The sequence below is a fragment of the Phoca vitulina genome, unplaced genomic scaffold (assembly GCF_004348235.1).
Source record: "Phoca vitulina isolate PV1807 unplaced genomic scaffold, GSC_HSeal_1.0 scaffold34, whole genome shotgun sequence".
Taxonomy (NCBI): Eukaryota; Metazoa; Chordata; class Mammalia; order Carnivora; family Phocidae; genus Phoca; species Phoca vitulina.
The window spans coordinates 1609781-1632760 of NW_022589737.1; the positions used below are offsets into that span (position 1 = coordinate 1609781).

At 45.2% G+C, this 22980-nt stretch overlaps 1 protein-coding gene across 4 annotated transcripts in view; it reads left to right on the forward strand.

Moving 5' to 3' along the window:
• Positions 1–20694, forward strand: part of DDX25 (DEAD-box helicase 25) — a 36504-nt gene extending 15810 nt beyond the window's left edge. The window contains exons 1-13 of one of the 4 annotated variants that reach the window (XR_004302032.1): positions 378–557; positions 1180–1246; positions 1498–1542; positions 2034–2169; positions 3902–3994; positions 4079–4181; positions 5651–5765; positions 6720–6897; positions 14220–14457; positions 15539–15701; positions 17771–17959; positions 19239–19365; positions 19540–20694. Coding sequence is in view for 3 of the 4 variants with exons in the window: in XM_032426302.1 (XP_032282193.1) it covers positions 495–557; positions 1180–1246; positions 1498–1542; positions 2034–2169; positions 3902–3994; positions 4079–4181; positions 5651–5765; positions 6720–6897; positions 14220–14457; positions 15539–15701; positions 17771–17959; positions 19239–19300 (1452 nt within the window). In the remaining variant the exon portion in view is untranslated. The other 3 variants (XM_032426302.1, XM_032426305.1, XM_032426304.1) reach the window with 3 other exon arrangements.
• The last annotated feature ends 2286 nt before the right edge of the window (positions 20695–22980 follow it).

Here is a 22980-nt window from a genome sequence, read left to right on the forward strand (position 1 = left end):
GCGGGTATTTTGGGGAAACATGGGCAGGAGTGCTTGAAGCCACCGGGCGGGGGCGGGGAGCGGGGAGGGTCCAGCCTCACCGCCCGGAGAATTGCGTAGTAAGTGGTGAGTAAGGGAGGTAGGACTCTCGAATCAGTGCGAAAATTGCTGCGGCTTAGAATCTCAAGCTGTTGCGGGCTTAGCAGAGGTCAGGAGTAGGCGAGTGTTCACGACACTGGCGCCCCGTCGCGGGTTTCTAACACCTGGCGCCGACGTGCGGCTGCTCGAGTGCAAACCTGCCTCTGAACGCAGTTCTCCTTCCCCTGCAGCCCCCACCTCCTCTCCTGGCTCCGCCCACCTCTCTGGAGCTCCCGCGCCTGCGCGCCGCGCCGCGGGTGGTCGCGGGCGCGTCAGCCTGCCCCCAGAGGAAGCCCATTGGCCGCTGGCTGGAGCCGGGCGCTGCCTCGTGCCGGGGGAGGGCGCACGTGCTGGGGGCGGGAACTGCGATCGCGGCTATGGCGTCGTTACTTTGGGGAGGCGACGCCGGGGCGGCGGAGAGCGAGCGGCTGAACAGCCATGTAACCGCCGCTGAGCCGGGGAGGGCAAGTGGGCGGGGGCCAGAACCGCACTCTGAGAGGGAGATCTGCCGGGGAGGGCGGGAGGAGAGAGCCCCGCTAGCGTGTGGAGTGGGGTGTCAAATGGTGGAGGGGAGATGTGGCAAGGTTGTGGGGAGGGCCGGGGGCAGGAGACCCCGAGAGAGACACGAGACCTTTGGTTTGAAAGGGCAAAATGAAGACCCCTAGAAGTCCCGGGAGAGAAAGCCGCTGATAGTCCCAACTAGACCTTGGAGTTTTCTGCTCTCCCAATTTGACCATTGAGCCTCGGCTAGCTTCCATCTTACCGACCACCGCGCTTTGCTACCCACCATCCTTTCCTGGTGCTGTGACCCCCAAGGACTGCCACATTTAGATTAGAGGACTATAAAGAGGAACTTAAGGTACAGGGGCAGCAGAAGGTCTCCTTCGATTTTAGCATAATTCATAGAGGTGACCTATTCCTGAAAAGAATCCAGTGTCAGAATTAATACCTGACACCGCAAAGGAAACAGTATTCGGGTGGGTCCCTCCCTGCTAGGGGGGTGCACTGGGCTGCTTGGTGGCTTGCTTCCTAATATTGGTTGAAATTTGTGTTTTTCAATAGTTTTCAAACCTCATCCATCCCTGGAAGAACCTTCAGGGTATTAAGAGTACTACAGTCCCAAACATAGGTGAGTGCTATTAGATAAAGCAGATTGGCCCCAATTAATGAAAAAGCATTGCTTTCCTCAGGTCCCTGGCAACTGAAATGCCTCCGGCTCCCATTAACTGTCAAGGTCCTCCACTGCCTTCCCAGTCTTTTAACCCACTCCTTCATTAGATGACCCGTGCTGTCAATGCATACTGTGGAGACGGTCATATACTGGGATCATACACTTTACATTTCTGTTTGGTATTTATTGTTTCTCTTCCATTCTTTTAGATGGTTCTATTAATAACACGGAAGAAGATGATGAAGAAGATGTAGGTAGGAGATAAATTTATTTGCATGTAACCTAGCACTCTGTATCAGTTAATCATGATTTTTCACAATATGAGCGAATAATATAATCTCAATTGGAAAAGAACTGTCTTCTGTTTTCTTTATAAATAGTGACTATCAGAAGAAATACTAAATTAGGAGTAGGCCATATTTCTTTAGGGGAAGTTGAGATGGAATATGCAGGAATGGGTTAAGAATTTTCAGCTGGCAAGGAAAAATTAGGTCTGGTGGTGATAGATGTAGGCTTGCTTAAGGTCAGAGGTTGGTATAGCAGCAGAGCATAAGAAACTGGATTCTTGTGTAGAAAGGAATTCTCAGTGTTGTCATTCTTTCTAGAACCTCCTTTTAGAGGAAAGATGAGAGTAGGACCAGTTGCTTGATATACAGTCTCTGAATGGGAAGGAGCAATTTATTAGATTCATTTAGGAGGCTGGATTTTCTCCTGCAATATCTCCTTTTTTATTTTTGCTTTCTAGTGGATTTGGCAGCTAATTCACTCTTAAACAAGTTAATCCGGCAGTCCTTAGTAGAATCCAGTCACCGAGTTGAAGTCTTACAAAAGGATCCCAGCTCTCCACTCTACTCAGTGAAAACATTTGAAGAGCTGCGGCTGTGAGTATTTTTACTCATTTATTGTGGGGAAATTCCAGAAAGAATGGTACAGAACAAAAAATCTAATAATAAAAACTCTCAGAATCACCTTCATGTTCTAATATTCAATATTAAAATGAGATGTGTACATTTTGCATGCAATTGAAATATAATTCAAAAAGGAGGACTAGGATACCTGAGTATGCAGCAAATTGAGAACATCTTGATGGTAAAATATTTTAACCTTGCCATGCTAAGGGGGATAGCTAAGCTCAACACAGCCATGTTGCTATTCTCCGTACCATAATACAGATATAGGGACATTGATGGCCCAAATACCCTCTCTCACCCCCTTTAGATAAGTTATAAGCTGTTACCTTCCTAATTATATTTTGTTTCAGATGGTATTAAAATGAATAACTTTCCCAAATGGGTTTGCATTTCCTAGGGATCTATCAACTAGCATTAAGGAACTGCATTTTAACAGGAAGAGTTACTGATAGGGACTTATGTAGAGGGGAAATATCCAAAATCCCAATGCCCCAACATTTTCTAAATGGAGGAAGAAGCTTACCTATGATTAACAGTTGGCTGCCAGTAATCTGCCAAGTAACCAAATACAAAATATACATGTCATTGAAGGTGGAAGTGTTCCAACCTACTTCATTTTCTCTTCTTTCTATCATCTATCGTGAGACCCCAGGAAAGATATATTTAAAAATGCTGGCTCAGGGGTGTGTGGGTTGCTCAGTCGGTTAAGCATCCAACCCTTGATTTCAGCTCAGGTCATGATCTCAGCGTTGTGAGATCAATGAGCCCTCCGTTGGGGTCTCCGCTGGGCATGGAGCCTGCTTGAGATACTCTCTCTCTGCCTCTGCCTCTCAACCCAACCCCCACTCATGTGTTCTCACTCTCTCTCTCTCAAAAAAAAAATGTTGGCTCAGAAGGATGAGGTAATATTGTGTCTTCTGCTCCTAGACAGTACTGATGTAAGAATTACCTCAATAAAGTTTTGTCTTCTCTGAAAATTACTGTTAAAGAATCAAAGATTGTCATTAATTTTATTTTATTTTATTTATTTATTTTTTTTTAAAGATTTTATTTATTTATTTGACAGAGAGAGACAGCGAGAGCAGGAACACAGCAGGGGGAGTGGGAGAGGGAGAAGCAGGCTTCCTGCCGAGCAGGGAGCCCGATGTGGGACTCGATCCCAGGACCCTGGGATCATGACCTGAGCCGAAGGCAGACGCTTAACGACTGAGCCACCCAGGCGCCCCAAAGATTGTCATTAATTTTAAAAAAGTAAACAGTATAGGCATCTGGCTGGCTCAGTTGGAAGAGCATGGGACACTTGATCTGGGGGTCATGAGTTCGAGCCCCATGTTGGGTGTAAAGATTACTTAAAAATAAAATCTTTTAAAAAAAAGAATACAGTAAATCTCAGTTTTCTGCTTGTGTGGAAAATAAGACTCTTCTGGCATTTTTACTTGGGTCAACCAAAAGTTCCGTGTTAGGCTATTATTACTGTCCTCAGTCTAGGCTTAAAGCATAGTTTATTATTTGCATGGTCCAACTGTACAGGCATGATTGTGTATGTTTGGGAGTTGAGGTGTAAATTGTATATTTCTAGATATTACCTTTGAAGCTCAGTTGCAGAGTGGCTTAATTTAAAAATACAACTTTTGAGTTCATATTTCTGAGGCTACTGACCAATCATAGGCTTTAAGTGTGTGCTTTTTTTTTTTCTTGATAGGAAGGAAGAGTTATTAAAAGGGATCTATGCAATGGGATTTAACAGACCATCCAAAATCCAAGAGATGGCTCTCCCTATGATGCTGGCCCACCCGTGAGTTTCCAGGGCAGTGCTGTTCCAACTTGGTTTTTAGTCTCCTGTGTGGAGTTTATGCCCAGGTGTCTCTCTTTTCTACAGACCCCAGAACCTCATAGCCCAGAGCCAGTCTGGAACAGGAAAAACAGCTGCTTTTGTCTTGGCAATGCTAAGCAGAGTTAATACCTTGGAATTGTTCCCACAGGTAAGAAAAGGTTGAGGGAGAAAGGGGAATGCTTGCAATGCCAGTGATATTTTAGTAATGGGCGATATTACTGCCATGATATGATAGCATTTCAAATAGACATTCTTTCATAAAATCCCAGAGCACTGGGCAGCAGGATGGAACAGTGATAGGAGCACAGGCTTTCTAGTTTGGTTCCAATCCCAGCCTCTCTACTTACTAGTAGAATGTCTTAGGTGAGTTAGTAGAGCATTCCAAGTCTGTTTCCCTATCTCTAAGGACAACATCTATAAAGGCATGGATCATTCCTGACTCTGAGCACAGTGCCTGGCTTGTTGAATGAATGATGAATGCCTCATAGGATTGTCCTGTAGATTAAATAATGTACCTCTTTCACACTGTGCTTGCTCTGAAGTAAGCATTCACTAGTGGTGGCCGTATAGCTGTCAGACCAAAGCATCACCCTGTCTGCCTCCTCCTTTAGCAGAGGGGAGACTGAGGCTTGGAGAAGCACGTGTCTCACATGAGGTCACAGATGTCCGAGAGTGACTGAGCAGGGACAGGAAGCGCACTTGCCCTTCTCTTGGTCTAGCTTCCACTTTTGGAAACTGTCTGGTGTTCTTTCCCTGTTATTTCCAAGCTGTGCTCATCAACTCATGTGACAAGCTGACTACCTGAGTATTGAGCGCACCCCATGCAAAGGGTTCTTTCGGGAAGCTTACAGTTTGATCAGCAAGATAAGCTGTGGATGTGGGTGACTGATGCCTGGCGTATGAAATTTTGTGCTTTTTTAGACAGGTTCACTGAAATACATATTCAGGGTTTGGTATTATGAATAAAAATTCTTCAGGAAAAGCTGTGCTTAAACCCATGTTGAGAAATGTGTGTGGAAACAGTTGTTAGTACTTTATGTTTTCCTCTCCTCTGTATCACAGATCCTTAATTGAAGCCCATAAATGCATTAAGTATCACCAGTTTCTTCCATCAACATTTTCCTTCCTCAGCAGCCACCAGATATAGGGAGATGGAGGTAACAAAGGAAAGAATTTTAGGGAATATTCTGCCAGAGGTGTATACAGTGGATTGGATCAAGCAGGGAGTGTTCTGGAAACCGGCAGACTTTTAATAGCAGGCAAGAAGTGATGGGGGTGACACTCAAGCAGTGATTCGCCTTGCATTTCCTTTCTTCTTGACTCCCAGCCTCCCTACACCCCACTCTCTCCCACAAAGAAAGCAGGATCTGTGGTTCTTCATAACTCTTTAGAGAGGAATCTGTAAAAGGCATTTCTCTGTCCTTCAACCCCTTCTCCCTTCCCATACTCGACATTCACCTCAGATCTATCAGCTGCTAAATTGTGTTCAACTGAAAATACCTTATTCAACCAAAATCTCCCAGTTTGACCTGTGTCTCCCTGTACGAATTTTAATTGTCCTTCAGATTTGCACGATGGCTTGTGTGAGCCTTGCGACTTGCCCCTTCTCTCTCACAGTGCCTCTGCCTAGCTCCTACTTACGAACTGGCTTTGCAAACTGGTCGTGTGGTCGAACAGATGGGAAAATTCTGTGTGGATGTTCAAGTGATGTACGCCGTTCGAGGGAATCACAGTATGTACCAGTAAGCCAGGCCTGGCGGAATTTTTCAATCCCGACTCCACCACCAGCAAGCATGTTCTATACCTTCTCAGCTTCCTCGTCTCTAAAATGGGAGCTCTCACAGCACCTGTGCCAAAGAGCTGTGACTAGGATGCAGATGCAGCGCCGTGTACACGTTTGGCACGTAATAAAGACCCTGTACATGTTAGCTGCGTCATTTCCACATCCTGCAGAGATGATGGTTTTGGCTTTTTTTGAGGCTCAGTTGTTCCGTGCTTGTGTTGTGTTACGTTTTCATTAAAGTATTATGTGAGCATAGCAGGAAGAGAAAGTCTTTAAAACAGAGAAAGTCAGAAGGCAAAGGTCTCGTCCTCCAAAAACCTGTTTCCAAGAATAGTAGTTTTGTTCACAGACTTTTGTGGTTTGCTTTCTTTTTTCAGTTCGTACACATGTGGATGTACATGTATGTATTTGTTTTTGTAGAATGTTTATGAAAATGGGAGCATTTTTTTCATAGTGTCTAAAAATGTACATGTTTTGGACATCGTTCCATGTCCATTCATGTAGTCCCACCTCACTGTTTTGACTAGCTTCATAGTATTCCATAATTTATTTAATGTAACCCATTGATAGACATTGTGCTTTTTTTCCATTTGGGGACAGTGGTAGGTTTCTTAACCACGGTGCCGGTGTTTCTGTAAGGCGGTGGGATTGCTGGAGGGTGGCTTTTTAACTGACCGTGGGGCAGAATCCAATAGGCAGGACTATTACTACCCTAAACCTAGAAACGGGGGGTTTATCCTAAAGCTCTGCAAAATCCAAATCCGTGATGACCCTCAGGGTTCACACTTGGAAAATCGTCACGAAATATACTTGTGCTTCACAGCCCAGTGTTGCGTGGCCCTGAATTGTGGACTGTGAGGGTCCTTTGCATCTGAAGGAGTCAATCAACCCTTTTCTCTCTAGTTCCCAGAGGCACCGACGTCACCAAACAGATTATAATTGGCACTCCTGGGACTGTCCTCGATTGGTGTTTCAAGCGAAAATTAATTGACTTGACTAAGATTCGTGTGTTTGTCCTGGATGAAGCAGACGTGATGATTGACACACAAGGATTCTCAGATCAAAGCATTCGTATTCAGAGGTAAGTTTCACATTCATCCTTTCTCTTCCTGGATCTTCGGTCTGGAGGGGGAGTTTGATTTGTCTGCTGCTCCCAGTTGTCTTCACTGCTTGATTCCCCGCTTCCTTTGCCTCTAAAACAAATCTGGGTGTTCAGTATTTTCACCAGCTCAGCGGGCCCTTAGACTACTGTCATTTTCCCACTTCTGTAGTTTGTCATCTTGTCTGATTGCTTTTGTTTTCACTACAGGCCTGTACGTGGAACCCACTAAATCGTGCCACTAATTTTTCTAGTAAGAGCAAAAGTCTAAAGAGAATTTATTAAAGCCTGCAAAGGCTACTGTGAGGCTAACTGCTAGAGAGTAGAGAACACAGTAACCTGGAATCAGGAGCCCCGTGGTCTAGTCCTGACTTTGCCTCTCGTTTGTCAAGTAACTCCTCTTGTTTTCCTAGGCCTCTCCCTCAGGATCACCCAAGGGCCTTAAAATTACAGATTGCCGGACCTAACCTGAGCCTCACTGGTTTAGAATTCTGGGAGTGGGTCTAGGAATCTGTATCACTTACTAAATTCAAGTACTACTAAGGGCGGGGGGGGGGGGGCCTGGGTGGCTCAGTCGGTTAAGCATCTGACTCTTGGTTTTGGCTCTATCTCCCTCTGCCCCTCCCACTCATGCCCACCCCCCAAATAAATAAATAAATCTTTAAAAAAACCCAAAAAACAAACAGTACTGGAAGACCTGTAATGAAAAACAGCGCAGTGCTCCTTCTAGAGGATATCTCTCTGTTCTGGTATTAACCCTCATAGTTTAAATAGTATGCTCAAAAGGCTATTTCTTAATGTGTCACTGTCTGCTGACTGCTAGTATAGGAAGTGGGAATCCAGCTCTTTTGTCCCACCACCCTCTCCCCACCTTCCTGTCCCCTCTGCCACCTCGCTGTGGTTACAGCGTAAGAGTTGGCTACGTTAATAGTGTTGTTATCATTAGGACATTATACTGTTCATTGTCACACGGTGTATTACTATGATTATGTTTTTTCTTGTACAGCTGTTTCCCCTAAATTAATAATTGCCTGTTTTCCTTCGTTTGGTTAGTATCACTGGGTAGGGATCCTTAGTTTTTCTCTGCCCATTTCATCATATGTGTCGTATGTCAGTGATATCTCCAAATAGGCAAATATATTTACAAACTCTGTCAATGTCTTTTTTTCCTGAAACTCTCACAACCTCTGTCCAGTTTCAGTCCACACTGAACTGTTGTGCAGCTGTCACTGTGGGTCTCCCTGGCCCTCATTTACAGTTTGGAATCTCCTGTTTTCTGCGTGTTTTTCTTGGTTTACTGTCAGTTTACTCAGTATCCAGGAGTATATTCTCTAGTGGCTTCCTTAAAATAATGTTGGGAAGTTCACTTTCTATCTCCCACATGTCTGAAAATGTCTTCATTGTGCCTGTAAATCTGATCTTTTGTTTGCTTGGATGTGAAATCCAAGTTAAAGAATTCTTCCAGTAAATTCAGAGTCAATGTTGAAAACAAAAATTTTTTTAAATGCTATAGTTAATACTCTCAGTTCCAGTGTTGTTGCTGACAAGTTTAATGTCATCCTGATCCCCAAACTTTTGTAGGTGGTCTGTTTTTTTCTCTCTAGAAGTTTTTGGAATCTTCCTTCTTCACGGTATTCTGAAATTTCTCAATTATATGCATTGGCTTGGGTCCTTTTTTTTTCCCATCCCTTGTTCTAGACATATAGTGCACTCACCCTGTTCATTTGTAAAACTTGTGCCTGCCAGACCTGGGAAAATTTCTTAAGGTCATTTCTTTACCTACAGTGACCAACTTTTTAGAAAGCAGGACACAGTCATGGCAGACAAAAAAATATATCTATATAATAATATAGAAAAAATAGTCATACATGTGTGTTATTAACATAAAAATATGGGAAATATATGTTTCTTTTAAATTATATATCACCCTATTTTTTCTGTTACATAAATGCTACTATTTAAGCAAAACAACAGAACTAATTAACAGTGGCAATTAGTCGTAATTATTAGTACAACTAATTAAATGAATAATATGTATGAGAAACATATAATGGTATTTTATAATGTCATCTTTGACAGCAATTTATTTTAATTTTTTTAAATTCATTATTGGATGCTTAAATTTTATACTCTGTGCTGTTGTATATTGTTAAGATACTCAAATATAAGACTTCTTACAAGGAGAATGTCAATACAGTAGGACTAATTAAACAGCTGTTACCTGTGTTTAAAGACCCAACCCCCGGTGACCTATTTTTGTCTCATAGTGAGGTAGGCTGTCTCTACTCTTTCCCTTTCCTCTTCCAGTAATAATTCTTTGAACTACCTACAGCCTTCTTTTTTTGTATGTGGCAGGAAAACTGAATACAGTCCAATGTAAAATTCATTTTGACTTGGTAGCTCTGCTCTTAGCAAGCTCACGCTGACTCCTGCTATTAGTCTAGTGTGATGTCCTCTTCACAAAAGTGTTCAAGCATGGATTATTTAAGAGTTTACATACTAGCAACACTAGGTTTTTAAACACGCAAGAATTCGTGTCTAGCTTTCTAGAAATGTCCACATCAACTCTGCAGGCTTGTTTGGTAGATCAGCTGTTTGTCGCTCTGATCCCTCTTGCTGAAAATCTACCATTTAGGTTATCCACATCTAAAATGTCCATCATTGGGTTGCCTGGGTGGCTCAGTTGTTAAGCGTCTGCCTTCGGCTCAGGTCATGGTCCCAGGGTCCTGGGATCGAGCCCTGCATAGGGCTCCCTGCTCTGTGGGAAGCCTGCTTCTCCCTCTCCCATCCCCCCTGCTTGTGTTTCCTCTCTCGCTGTGTCTTTCTCTGTCAATAAATTAAATCTTTAAAAAAATAAAATGTCCGTCATTTTCAAACACTCTGAAGTACATTAGCTACCATTGTGGTTCTCAGGGAAAATAGTGGTAAACCACGTAGGCGATTTAGGCTTTGGAAGTCAAAGATGGATTGAAGTTACAGTTTTTAGCAAAGGAACGAGAAAGTCTTGTTCAACTGGGCTGTCCTTTTCTTTCTTTCTTTCTTTTCTTTCTTTTCTTTCTTTTCTTTCTTTTCTTTCTTTTCTTTCTTTCTTTCTTTCTTTCTTTCTTTCTTTCTTTCTTTCTTTCTTTCTTTCTTCTTTCCTTTTCTTTCCTTTCCTTTCCTTTCCTTTCCTTTCCTTTCCTTTCATTTGACACAGAGAGACACAGCGAGAGAGGGAACACAAGCAGGGGGAGTGGGAGAGGGAGAAGCAGGCTTCCCCCGGAGCAGGGAGCCCGATGCAGGGCTCAATCCCAGGACCCTGGGGTCACAACCTGAGCCGAAGGCAGACAGTTAACGACTGAGCCGCCCAGGCGCCCCTGGGCTGCCCTTTTCTGGTGACATTTTTGAGTTCTGCAGCCGCCTTATTTCCTAAAAAATGAGTAATTTTTTAGGTAACACCAGATAGCTCAGCTTATCATTTCTGTTTTACATCATCCTTTCCTCCATTCCCATCTTCAGTGCATTTTCAGATTAGAGAAGGACTTTCATTTTTTCTCACACTTTGAAGATATGATTTTATGACTGGCCAACATTTTAACTCTTTTACATGGCCTCAACAGTGAATGTATCTTATAGGCAGATGTTCAAGGTGACACTCTTCTTCCATTTCCGTACAGGTAAAAATCTTACTAAGTGCCTCAGCAAGTTTTGAGGAAGCTGAAAAGTAAGCAAAAACTTTGATAACAAAAGCTCAGTATCACAGTTAAGCAAATGATTTGCCTTTTAGAAATGCTATTCTCAAAGTATGTGGGGTATTTAGCTGGAAGATCTTTTCCTTTTCTTTGATAAGTTTATAGGCTGAGTGGAAGCTGCCAGAATTTACATTTGCACTGTCTGCTGCACGTGCAGACAGTTGATGAGAAGCTAGTTTGTATTTGGATGTGATATCAGCAATCTTCTGTTTTAGATTTTCTGTGTCTTATTAAAACTTCAAGGAAGTCAAGAAGATATTTTGAACTCCATTTTTCAAATCCTGAGAGATAGGGGGAATATATTTTTTGTTGCTGTGATTTGACATATCACCTGGTATAGTGTACAAAGCATGATCATTAGTAAGATCTTACAGAATTAGCTCGCCACTGAAAGTGGTAAGACCATCTCTGGTCAAAATGTCTCCATTTGTTCACCCACAGGACATTTTACTTGCAAGTGCCAAAGCAGGCAATGTAACTTTACTCAGCTTCCTAGAGATTTCAAGGGAGGAATGCAATAATGCGTGTCTGTCTGTGCAGTATGGCCAAACGAGTTCAGCATCCAGTTTCCAGCTGAGCACTGTGTGCTTTCAAAAGGCAAAACAACTTTGAATTTAGAAATGTTGCCTGTCTCATCCTGAACTTGGGAGGTTCCGTCTCCATATATGCTTTTCACCTCTCCTTCCCCACCATGCCTTGCCCCCAATTCTTCCTTCATGCGGTGCAGTTGCTCTATTTCTGGTGTTTACCTCTTTCACCCAGTTGAATGTGTCCTTCTATCTGTCGTTAAAATAACACAGTCATTTGATCTTCTTTTTCTGTCTTGTCTGGGTTGTCTTGCCTTTCTCTGTTTCTGTTCTGTAACTTCCTTTTCTTGTTATGGATGCAATATGCTGCTGTTGTCTCTCTGAGAATATTAATTATAGTATTTAAGATTTTTTTCTGCTCTCAACGTTGGTTCTGAATTATCTAAGTTTCTTCTTTTTGTTTCTTTGCTGCGTCTTTCTCTTGTGGTGGACCTTCCCCCCTCGTATCTGGTGATACCTGGCTAGCCTTTCGTAATCTAGGGTTAGGAACCAAGAAGCTTATTGACAGCTCTGAGTGCATGGTTGGGACTTGTGCCTTGGGCAGCTCCCCTCTAGGATGATTGTTACTTGCAGGTCATTAGAACTATGGAATATCTCTCCTCTCCTCCCTAGGAGGCATACACTTGGTTGCTGGCCTCCTGGGAGCAGGGCCAGGGAATGGGCTGCATACTCTCATATGCATATTTTCCCTCACTCCCTATTTTTAGCTTTCTGCTTTACTCTCACCTTGGGCTGAGGCTGGCATCCCCAAGTCTGGGATTTCTGCACAGACTAAACCTCTAGTCTCCTACTTGTACATGCTCACCTGCCTGAAGGAAGGTGGGATACAGCTGTTCCTTATACACATTTTCAGCCAGCCTTCCTGTTTAAAATAATTTTGGCCAGGGGCACGTGGGTGGCTCAATCAGTTAAGCGTCTGCCTTCAGCTCAGGTCCTGGGATCGAGCCCCGCATCAGGCTCCTTGCTCAGTGGGAGCCTGCTTCTCCCTCTGCCTGCCGCTCCCCCTGCTTGTGTTCGCTCTCTGTGTCAAATAAATAAGTAAAATCTTTAAAAAAATAATAATTTTGGCCAAAGATCAAGTGAGACTCCCTTCTTGCTATCCCTTACCAATAAGTTGGTATATTTATGTATAACCAAGAATGAAAGATTCAGAATTCTGAGAAAGATCCAGTAGTCAAAAAGGGCTTTCTCTTCAAGAGAATATTAAGTAATAATTAGGGCATTTATGTTGGTTGTTCATCCCTTCGTTGTTGATTTTCTTCTTTTGCTTAAAAAAGATTATAGTATTGTCCCATAGAAATATAATGCAAGCCACATGTGTAATTTTGAATTTTCTAATAGCCACATTTTAAAGAAGGTGAAATTCATATTATAATATATTTTATTTAACCCAACATATCAAAAAAGAGCATTTTAACAAGTAATCAATTTAATCAATATAAAAATTATTAATGAAATAGCTTACATTCTTTTTCTCATACTAAGTCTTCGAAATCCAGACTGTTCTGTAGACTAGCCCATGTTTCCTTTCCTTGTGTAATCTGTGTACATTGTCTTTTTGGAATGAAATGGCCAAGTCTTGGGATGCCAGTCCTGGCGCCATCTTTTTCCAGATGGAGGACCGTGATACAGTAGACAGCCAAGAGGTCCCCGCTTCCTCCCGGCCCCCACCCCCCACCGCAGCAAGCTAAGGCAGAGTTTTCCTCATATCTTCTCACACAGCACGCCTGCTTTCTCTGGCCCCTGGTGCTCGTGGCTCCGAGCGCTCTCCCAGGTTCTGAGGGAGCCACTGCTTGGCAGCCCAGCCGCCATCGGCATCACCATTTCCGTCTGTACCGCTCACATGAGGGCGTCATCCGCTTTCTCATTTACCATGCTTTCCCATCTTCCAGAAATACATTGAGATATCTCATCTGCCAGTTTCTCCTCTTCTGTTCTCTGTGTTGTTGTGGGTTCGTATCTTTCTGTCTCTTTATAATCGTACTCGTGGTGTGTGGGAGGCTGGGGAGGTATGCATGTAGACAGTCTACCGAGGTTGCCCAGAAGTCTGTCCAGTCATTACTTAGAACAGCTCCCCAGATGACCCACGCCCCAGGCTTGACGTCGTGCCTGGGAGTCACTGGACCCCCTGATCTCCACCACCCTCTTTTAGCACTAATGCCGTATCTTCTAGGTGCTGTCTTTTCAAAAGCGGTGATTTCTCTCTGTTGACATCAGATTAAACTCAGATTTATTGATGTATAAAATATGTTCAGAGAAATACATGAATCACAAGTGTGGAGCTGAGTGAAAATTCAAAGAGGCTGTGTTCAGACGATGGCCCAGACGGAGAACTAGAACTTTACCAGCACTCCAGAGGTCCCCTACGGCTCCTTTCCTGTCACCAGCCTCTGCCCACCCCCATCCCCGCCCGCTCCTCCCCAGGATTAACCTCTGTTCTGATTGCTGGCTTCATAGATTCATTTTGCCCATTTTTAAACTTTATGCGAATCAGCCCTGTGTTTGTTACGGGGTTCAGCTCACGTTTTGCATGCAGTAGCATTTCCCCTTTGTTCCCCTTTTGTTTCTATCCAGGTCCTTCCCATCCCAAAGAAAGTTAGTGTGGCTGTTGTTCTTTTCCTCCCAAGAAGTATAACACCTGCCATCGAATGACTAGCCTGTTTCTTTCCTCCCATTTCACTGTGTGTGAGACGGATACCATGAAGGGTATCTAGACCAACACTTGGGGCTCCTGATCCTGCCTCGCTTAAGCAGAAAATCGGCATGAAACGCCCCAGGCCCTCCAAAATACGTATCTAGACTTTGCTCTTGAGCTCCATACTCAGCTCGTGTGTGTTCCCAAATTCTTGGAGGCAAGGAGGGGCAGGACACGTGGGCCTTTGCACAGAGGTGACCCTGGTGGCAGTGGGCAGGACGTGCTTGACTCTGCCCCAAGGAGAGCGGCAGGGACGGCAGTGGCTGACGGCGTCTTCCCTGCCCCTTACAGAGCTTTACCTTCGGAGTGCCAGATGCTTCTCTTCTCAGCGACCTTCGAGGAGTCTGTGTGGCAGTTTGCGGAGCGAATCATTCCAGACCCTAACGTTATCAAGTTACGAAAGGAGGAGCTGACCCTGCACAACATCCGACAGTATTACGTGCTGTGTGAGAATAGGAAAGACAAGTACCAAGCCCTGTGCAACATCTATGGCGGCATCACCATCGGGCAGGCCATCATCTTCTGCCAGGTAACCGAGCCCCGGTCTGTCTTCGCCATGCCCGGACTCGCCCGCAGAGGGTCCGCCCCCCACCGTGGAGGGGACGGTGATGCCAGTAAGGGCCAGGCATCCCCTTCAGCACTTTGGGTACAGGAGGGTATTTAATCTTCAGAACAACTTGGGGCAGAAATGAATCTGTATGGAAAGATTAAGTGACGGAGTAAGACTTCCAGATAATGTTAAATAGAGGACATCCTTATTTTAGAAGGATGGCTTCTGACGTTTCCTCATATAGGTTGATGTTCAATGTGGGGTTTTTATAGTTCCCCTCCATCAGATTAAGAATATTCTTGTCTAGTTCCTAACTTACTGTGAGGAAAGTAGCCACTCAGTCACTCACTATTAATATTACCCTATTTTTATTTTCGTATTTATTTTTTGCTCTCGGACATGTTTCGCGTTCACATGTTGGTTTTGTTTTCTCTCTACCACGTGAACACTGTAAACTCCATGAGCGCAGGACCTCATCTGTGTTACTTTCGTAGCCCCACTAGAATGGCGCCCTCCTGACACAGGGACAGCACTGAAAACCTTATCGAATAAGAGAAAGCTCACTTCTGCCACGGACTAGCCATGAAAATCTTGGGCAAGTGACTCCATGTTTTTAAGCTTTGGGTTTGGGTTTTTTTTTTTTTTTTAATTTTTTAAATGAAATCAGGTAGCTGTTTCATCAAATTGTTGTGAGAACAATGACCGTAATGCATATAAAGATCTGAACAAGACACCGGGCAGACAGGAAGCACTCTTACAGTGCCTGAGGTTGTCTTTACTATGTTATCCCATTTTGGCATCATCCTACCGCGTGAGGTAAGTGAGCATTTTATCTCTACTTCATGGCCGAGAAGCCAAAGCTCCCACAGGTTGAGAGGACGTGACCCTGAGAAGCACAGGAGGTGCCCCATTCGAAGGTTCCTCTATGGCTTGAGGGAGAGGTAAAGCAAAACTCCTGTGCAGCCCTTTCCGACTTCCTCACCGTGCATATGTGAGCGTTGCAAACACAGCCGGCCTGCTCGGACTTGGGGTGCTATGCTGGGTTTGTGTTTTCATGTAGACTCGTCGAAATGCCAAGTGGTTGACTGTGGAGATGATGCAGGATGGCCACCAAGTGTCTTTGTTAAGCGGAGAGCTGACCGTGGATCAGCGAGCCTCCATCATTCAGAGGTTTCGGGATGGGAAAGAGAAAGTTCTTATAACAACCAATGTCTGTGCTCGAGGTGTGTGTGTGTGTGTGTGTGTGCGTATGTATACATTTAAAGTCAAGTTTATTGAAGTATAATTTACATATGATAAAACTCACTGATTTTAAGTTTACAGTGAGTTTTGACAAACATACAGAGTCATGTGACCATCACCATACTCGAAGTACAGAACAGTCCCTGCTTCCTCCAGAACTTTCTTGTGCTCCTTTGCAGACAGTCTCTTCCTTTTATCATCTGACCCCTGGAAACTACTGATCAGATTTCTGTCTCGGTATTTTTGTCTCTTCCAGATGCTATATAAATTAAATCATATAGTAGTTAGCCTTTGTGTCTGACTTATTCCACTCGATATTATGCTTTTGAGTTCATCCATCTTGTGACATATATTAGTTCAATCCTTTTTATTGCCAGATAGTATTCCGTTGAATGGATGTACCACAATTAGTTCATCCATTCACCAGTTGATGGACATTTGGATTATTCACAGTTTGGGGCTATTTTGAATAAAGCTATAATAAACATTCATGTATACGTCTTTCAGAGACATGTTTTCATTTTTCTTGGATAAATACCTAGGAGTAGGATTTCTGGGTCATACAGTAAATGTATATTTAGCTTCATAAGAAACTGTCTTCCAAAGTGACTACCATTTTTTATTCCCACCAGCAATGTAGGAGAGTTCCAGTTGCTCTGCATCCTTGCCAGCAATTGGTATTGTCACTCTTTTTAATTTTAGTTATTCTAGTAGATGTATGTGGCATCTCATTGTGTTTTTAACTCATGTTCCCTAATGGTGTTGATCATCTCTGAGGTGTTTTTAATTTCAAAACTATTGACTACTGAGGGAAAAAAATCTTTGGTTTTTTTTAAGAGAAGGGCCTTCCTACGGTTTTCAGCCTCCCTATGCCCTTGCCTAGACCCCATACTCGAACCTTGTTTCCTAATTCATTCTTAGTTCAGCAGATAGAAATGAGGACCTGCCGTGCGTGTAGAGCTCAGCACTGTGGAAGAGCAGCCTGAAAAAGGATGAGGTCCCAGCCCCTCGGGAGCTCAGTGCCTAGACGCTTACTATCTAGACCAGTGCTACCCAATAGAACTTTCCACATTAATGGAAATATTCTACTCTGTGCTGTTCAGTTGGTAGCCACTGGCCATATATGGCTGCTGGGTACTTGAAACATGGCTAGTGTGACTGAGGAAATGAATTTTTAATTTGGATTAAAGTTAGATAGCCATATTGGATGGCATGACGCTAGACCTAGGCGGAAAGAGGGCACCAAGAGCTCCAAGGAGGACAAGGATTGTGACCCAGACAGCTTTCTAGTGCTGGGGGCTGGAGGTACTGGGGGATCACAGAAGTCTTCCTAGCGAACATTAAATGTGAAAGTTTTGAAGGAAGGGTAGAGAATCCAGTTTGGTAAGAATTGACAGTTTGCTTGGGAAATGGCAAGACCGTGTGACTGTAGTGTTGGATTTGAGTCAGGAGAGGAAGAGATGAGACTTCAGGTGGTGTGGAAATCTGGAACTGTTTGTTCTTCATCCTGTGCAGTTGGGGCATTCGGGTCCTGAACACAAGTGTTCTGGACGTTGCCATGGTGACTGTGGTCGGAGAGATCAGAGGAGGAGAGAAGAGGGGGAACCCGGCTGGAAGTTGTTGTAACAATGAGGCAGGGGATAAAAAAGACCTGGGTGGGACAATGACCAGGGCATGGAGTGGAGTGGGGTCCCCTGAAGGGTAGGGGACTCTAGATAGGGGGCCTGCTGGGGACTTAGCACAGCAGGAGGGGAGAGGAGGCCTTGTCTCTGTGGGCTTGGTGAGAGCCCCTGTCCACAACACACACACAATCTCTGTACATATTTAGACTTCTGTGGAACGAGCTTCTACTGACACTCTTAAATCTAGCATCCTAGACATACTGTGCAAGCAAACTGCCTGACCAAAGTATCCACTTCCATGATGTAAAACCAAGTTTTATTTGAAAATTGTGGCTGTTACATGAGAATTCCCGTGGCAGATGTGGTTTGCGAATAGCTATGTCCTAAGGAAACAGTTGCAGGACCCTACAGCATCTCTCCTCTTGTAGGGATCGATGTGAAGCAGGTCACAATTGTTGTGAACTTTGATCTCCCTGTAAACCAAGCTGAGGAGCCAGACTATGAGACCTACCTTCACCGCATAGGGCGGACAGGACGCTTTGGGAAAAAGGGCCTCGCCTTCAACATGATTGAAGTGGATAAGCTGCCCCTGCTTATGAAGATCCAGGATCACTTTAGTAAGTAGCACCTGTCACAGTGGGAACCGTGGACCCTGCTGATGTTGACAGTGATGACGTGTGTCACAGACCTTACACCCAGAGGCTTAGGGTAGCTCCGGGACAGGAGCCAGGGAATGGGGGGCTTTTAATTCACAGTGCCAGAGTCCCTACAGAGCCCCTATGGTTGATTAAATCATCCGTATATGGTAGCTAAAGAACAATGGAAAAATCCAGTGGAATGAGTATGAGTTCAGGTTGATGTTATTGCCCATTGTGGGACCTGGGGCAGCTTTTCATGTCCTATAAAGCACCATCCTAAACAAAGTAATAAAGTCCTTTAAGATTATATTCTGTCCCCAGCTTCCTCTCTTATTTACATTTTTCCTTTCCTCTGGCCCCGCCCTAACAACTAGGATGGTCCTGAATTCTGAGATCTGCTGTCCTTCCTCCAGCCCCCCATCCAACAAGGCATGCTCCGATTACCTGCTGGGGCTCTTGGACTGGCAGCTTGCCCTCTGATGGAAACTGGAAGAGTGACCTAAACTGCGGTGTCCACCTCTCAAATTACCCCATACCCCAAAGCCCGTGGATATGGCTGGGGAACAGGGGAAGAGGAACACCCAAATGACCCCAAATATATCTTCACCTTTTGGGAAATTGGTACTTAACTTTGTGGGAAGCAGTGGACTCTGTCCTGGGGAAATGCACAGAGACACGTGTGCAGTCTGGAATACAATTTTGAAAAGTCTACAGACTGTAGCACGTCCACGGCCCCTTCGGGGAAGTTGATTAAGCACCCCTGTGTTAGGAGAAGCAAGGAGGGATGGGGAAGAAAGAACGTTACGATCCACTCTTGCTATGGTAAACGCCGTATGACCTAATCTTGGGAAGTGACCTCAGTGGAGGAGCCCCCCTCCCTGTTGCCGTCCTGCACCCCACCCCCCCTCGTACACTCACCCCCCCCCCACAGGCCCACTTTATTCCTCCTAGCACGACCAGGCCCCTTCCCAGTCTCCCCTCCCTTGCACTCTGGCCTTTTTCCTGCCCAAGTATCTAGACATACATGTTCTATTGTTTGGTGCATTTGATGCTATTTTAGTCAGTATTAATTGGTTACTTTGATACCATCTCTTCCTAAACTGATCTCGAGAACGTTCCTCTCTCAAGGCTTTCCATGCAAGGGGTCACAGGAACACATATTTGCAAAAGTGTCACTGTCTTCAGAAATTCAGAGTGAGTGGAATGAAATTCCATTTAGGCCCTGGGCTCAGACTGATTCCATTCTCTCTCCTTCTAGACAGCAGTATTAAGCAACTCAACCCTGAAGACATGGATGAAATTGAAAAGATTGAATACTGAAGACAGAACTCTATTGCTTGTGAAATATCCTAGTTTATGTGAGAATGTCCCAGTGGGTTTCGAAGGTAATTTTTTCTGTTGGGGCTTTTTCAAAGTGAAACTGTTAAATATGGGAAAATAAATGTGATGGTAGCCTTAGTCTTAAGACCTGAGGTCTTTCTGAAACCAGATTGGTGTGAAGCACATGATCTTTTTGAATAAAAAAGCAAGATTATTTCTTATTCTAATCTCATTTACAGGTAGACATCTTTGTGTGGGCCCTGGGATGTTGCGGGACTTCCTTTCCAGGATCTGAGCACACCGTGCTGCCTGGGAACATGTCAGGGTCCACGAGATGGCAGTAGGACCTCACTGGTTTGGGAATGTGAGCTAGCGGGACAGAGAAGCCGTCCAGCTCCAGGCCTCCCTCACGGGCCTGCTCCCCCATGCAGGCACGTGCACGCGCGCACACACACACACACGTGCACACACACACACACACCCCCCTTAGGTGGGAGTGCAGGGTGAAACCTTCAAAAAGTAAAACAAATTTGAAAGAGAACATTTTGCTTTTTTAAATGTTTCAGTTGACATACAGAATGTGAAAATATTTTCTCTGCTTGGTTTCTTAATGTCTTCAAAATAGAGTAAATTTAATCCATCATCAGCTATCTAATAGTCTCTGAAAATGTGTCTTTGTTATAGACATTTCTTCAAAACAGGCCAGGGTGGGGGGGACCGATTCGCCTTATTAAAGAAGTCACATTTCATTCAAGGTATATCTGAGAATCCCAGACGTTTTCCTGTAAGTCCCATTGAGATGCTTTTCATTTCTCACATTTGCTGCTAACAAGTGAGAACAGTGGGCTTGAGGAGCCCGGGGAAATTGATACTCTCGCAGAAAGCTGGAGCAGATCTGCTGTCTGCAGCTAGAGCCCAGGCCCTGGCTCTGTCCGTCCCACCGGAGCCCCACCGACAGCCACAGGGACTGCCCCCATCACCCTGGCCTGGAAGGGTGTTTCTGGCATATCTGTTTTGGTATTCCACGCACAGAGCGCCCTGCCCATGTTTTATCCTCGTGAGCAGGGCTCAGAAATACATGAAAACCATCCAGCTGCCTCGCTCCCTGGCGGACGTTTATTGTGCACCCTTTACGCCAGGCGCCAGCGAAAAGGAGATGAAAAAGAAGTTATGGCCGTCTCAGACTTCAGAGTAACAGCAGCCTCAGAGGAAGCCAGCAGGGTAACAGACTGTGCGGAAGGAGGGAGGGGTGTGCAGGTCACTGGTGCCGCTCGGAGGAGGGGCCCCGAACACCAACGGGGCCGACTTCCCAGAGAAGACATTGTCTCCTTTCACAAGAGAGAAATACATATTGAATGGTGCCTCTGGTCGTGTACTCAGGGCCGCCCTACACTTACCTAACATGGGCCCAGTGAGGCAGCCTTCCGGGTCCGGCTCTCCCGCGCATGCTCAGTCTTCCTGTCCACTCAGTACCCAGCCCCCCCAGCACAGTGCCCAGCACATAACAGGCGCTCAGTAAGTATTTGCCGAGGAAATAATCCTTTGCCATTTCTTCATTCACTAACATTCTTCCCTGATGTTTTCCATCCAAAGTTTTGAACTGCAATTATATGGTATAAGATGACTGATCATAGGAAGTATATCAAGACGTCCTGCTCTCTCTCTTTGAAAAGTCAGTGGGACTGTGCATCATACTCAGCTCCGCACTGGGGAGTTCTAAATAAAACTTTACCATTTCCCTCTCCAGTTCAGATCTCCCGTAGACTCTCTACCGGTTACCCTCACAAACGTCTTCAGTGATTTCCATTTGGCAACTGTTCCCACAGGGTCTGCAAATAGTGGGCATTCTTCAGCCTTCCCCTTTGCCCCTCTCCTCACATTCTTTTGTCTCGCCACCTAGGAGGCAGCAAAGCCGTCCTGTGTTCTGTGTGCATCACAGCTGTCTTAACACTAGCTGTCCAGTTTGGTGAGTCAACAATCCGAAGGCTGTTTTGCAGGGTGCAGCTCCTTGCTGGGAACTGCAAGCAATTTTCACATCTCCGTGCAAGGCCTGGCCAAGGTCATCTCTCAGTTGATGCCTGCCTGAGGAAGGAGTCCATGGAGAGGCAAGGAATAACCAGATGATTTCAGTGCATCTGTGGGCTGGGCTAATCAGCTGTGTATTACTTGGCCCCAAATACTAAACCAAATCCATTCAGTTGATCTTGGCCGGCTTGGTACTGTTAGCGTATTGAAATTCACAATTACGTAGAGCCCGGCTGTGACTCCCAGTGGGAGCTGTGAGTGAACCCCTCGCCTGGGGCACAGCTCCTATGATGTTACGTGCTGGATCTAAGGCAACTGTGAATAATAGGTTCATAATGCGTTGGTCATAATCTGGTAGGATGTCTGACAGCCCTTTTCAAGAGATGTTATTGCTTTCGGTCATGAGGAGGTGTTGATCCCCCTCAGCAAAGCTTGGTCCCAGCGGCCTCTGCACATGTGACCAACAGTGGAGAGTCTTAGAGGATTGCTGGCGGAGGGGGAGACGAGCAGTACCTTCCAGCTCTGGGGAGAGTAGCTGGTTGGGTCCAGCCTTGCTTCTGCTCTTGGTCCTCTCAAAGGCTCCGTCTCCTTCCCTTTGATTCAAGGAGGGACCCCACTGAAAAGAGGACCCGAGCAGAGACGACACAGCTGTTGGAATGGAAAGTGAGACCGGGAGTTCAGAGCAAGGACCTCTCTGTGGGCCTGCACTTCTTTGCCCTCTGAGCTCGAGGGCCTTCCTCTGATCTTTCCTGCTGTTGTACGGAGAGCCCATGCTTGCTGATCCCGCGGGCACGTGGGGCCCAGCAAGCGGGCCTATGTTAGTTTTACCACAGGACTAACAGAGTTGGGTCCTCTTAAATCCTACCTCCCTCACTCCAACCCTCCCCCCATGATGGCAGGGAACCATGTGTATTAAAGACACTCATAGCATTGTAACCCATGGACTAGGAAATATCTTGGTCTTGCTTGAAATATCTCAGACTATGCTTCAAGGAATACCAACTTTATATTCTTGGAAGAATCCCAAAACAACTTGCCCCAGAATTTTGTATACTTTTTTTTAACCCATGGCTGAGAGGAGAGTTAGACCTTGCCCTTCTTACTTCTGTCTGCTGACCCCCTGGCCCCGCTAATTTTAGTTTTCGGTTCTAGGTTCTGCATTCTCCCGGGTTCTTGGCTCTCCTGTGCTCCCTGCTGTCGAAGGAAGGATGGGTCAGCCAGGCTCTAGCCTCTCACACCCCTCCCTCCCACCCCAGCTGTGCTGCCTCGTGCCCCTCAGAGGCAGGCTGTCAGAGCCATGGTCTTGAGACACTGCCCTCTTCCCCTAATATTCCTTATTGCTTTGTGTCTGTCAGCTCGGGCACCATAACAAAACACCACAGACTGGTTGGCTTAACAGAAATTTCTTTTCTCACAATTCTGGAGGCTGGAAAGTCCAAGATCAAGATCCGGCAGCGTTCAGATTCTGGCAAGGACTCTCTCCTGCCTTCGCACTATGTCCTCACGTGGTAGAGAAAGAGAGCACTAGCTCAGTGCCCTCTCTGGTGTCGTTAATCCCATAATCCCACCACCAGGACCCCTGCATCATGACCTAATTACCTCCCCCAAGCCTCACTTCCAAATGTGGTCACATTGGGACTAGGGCTTCAACATAA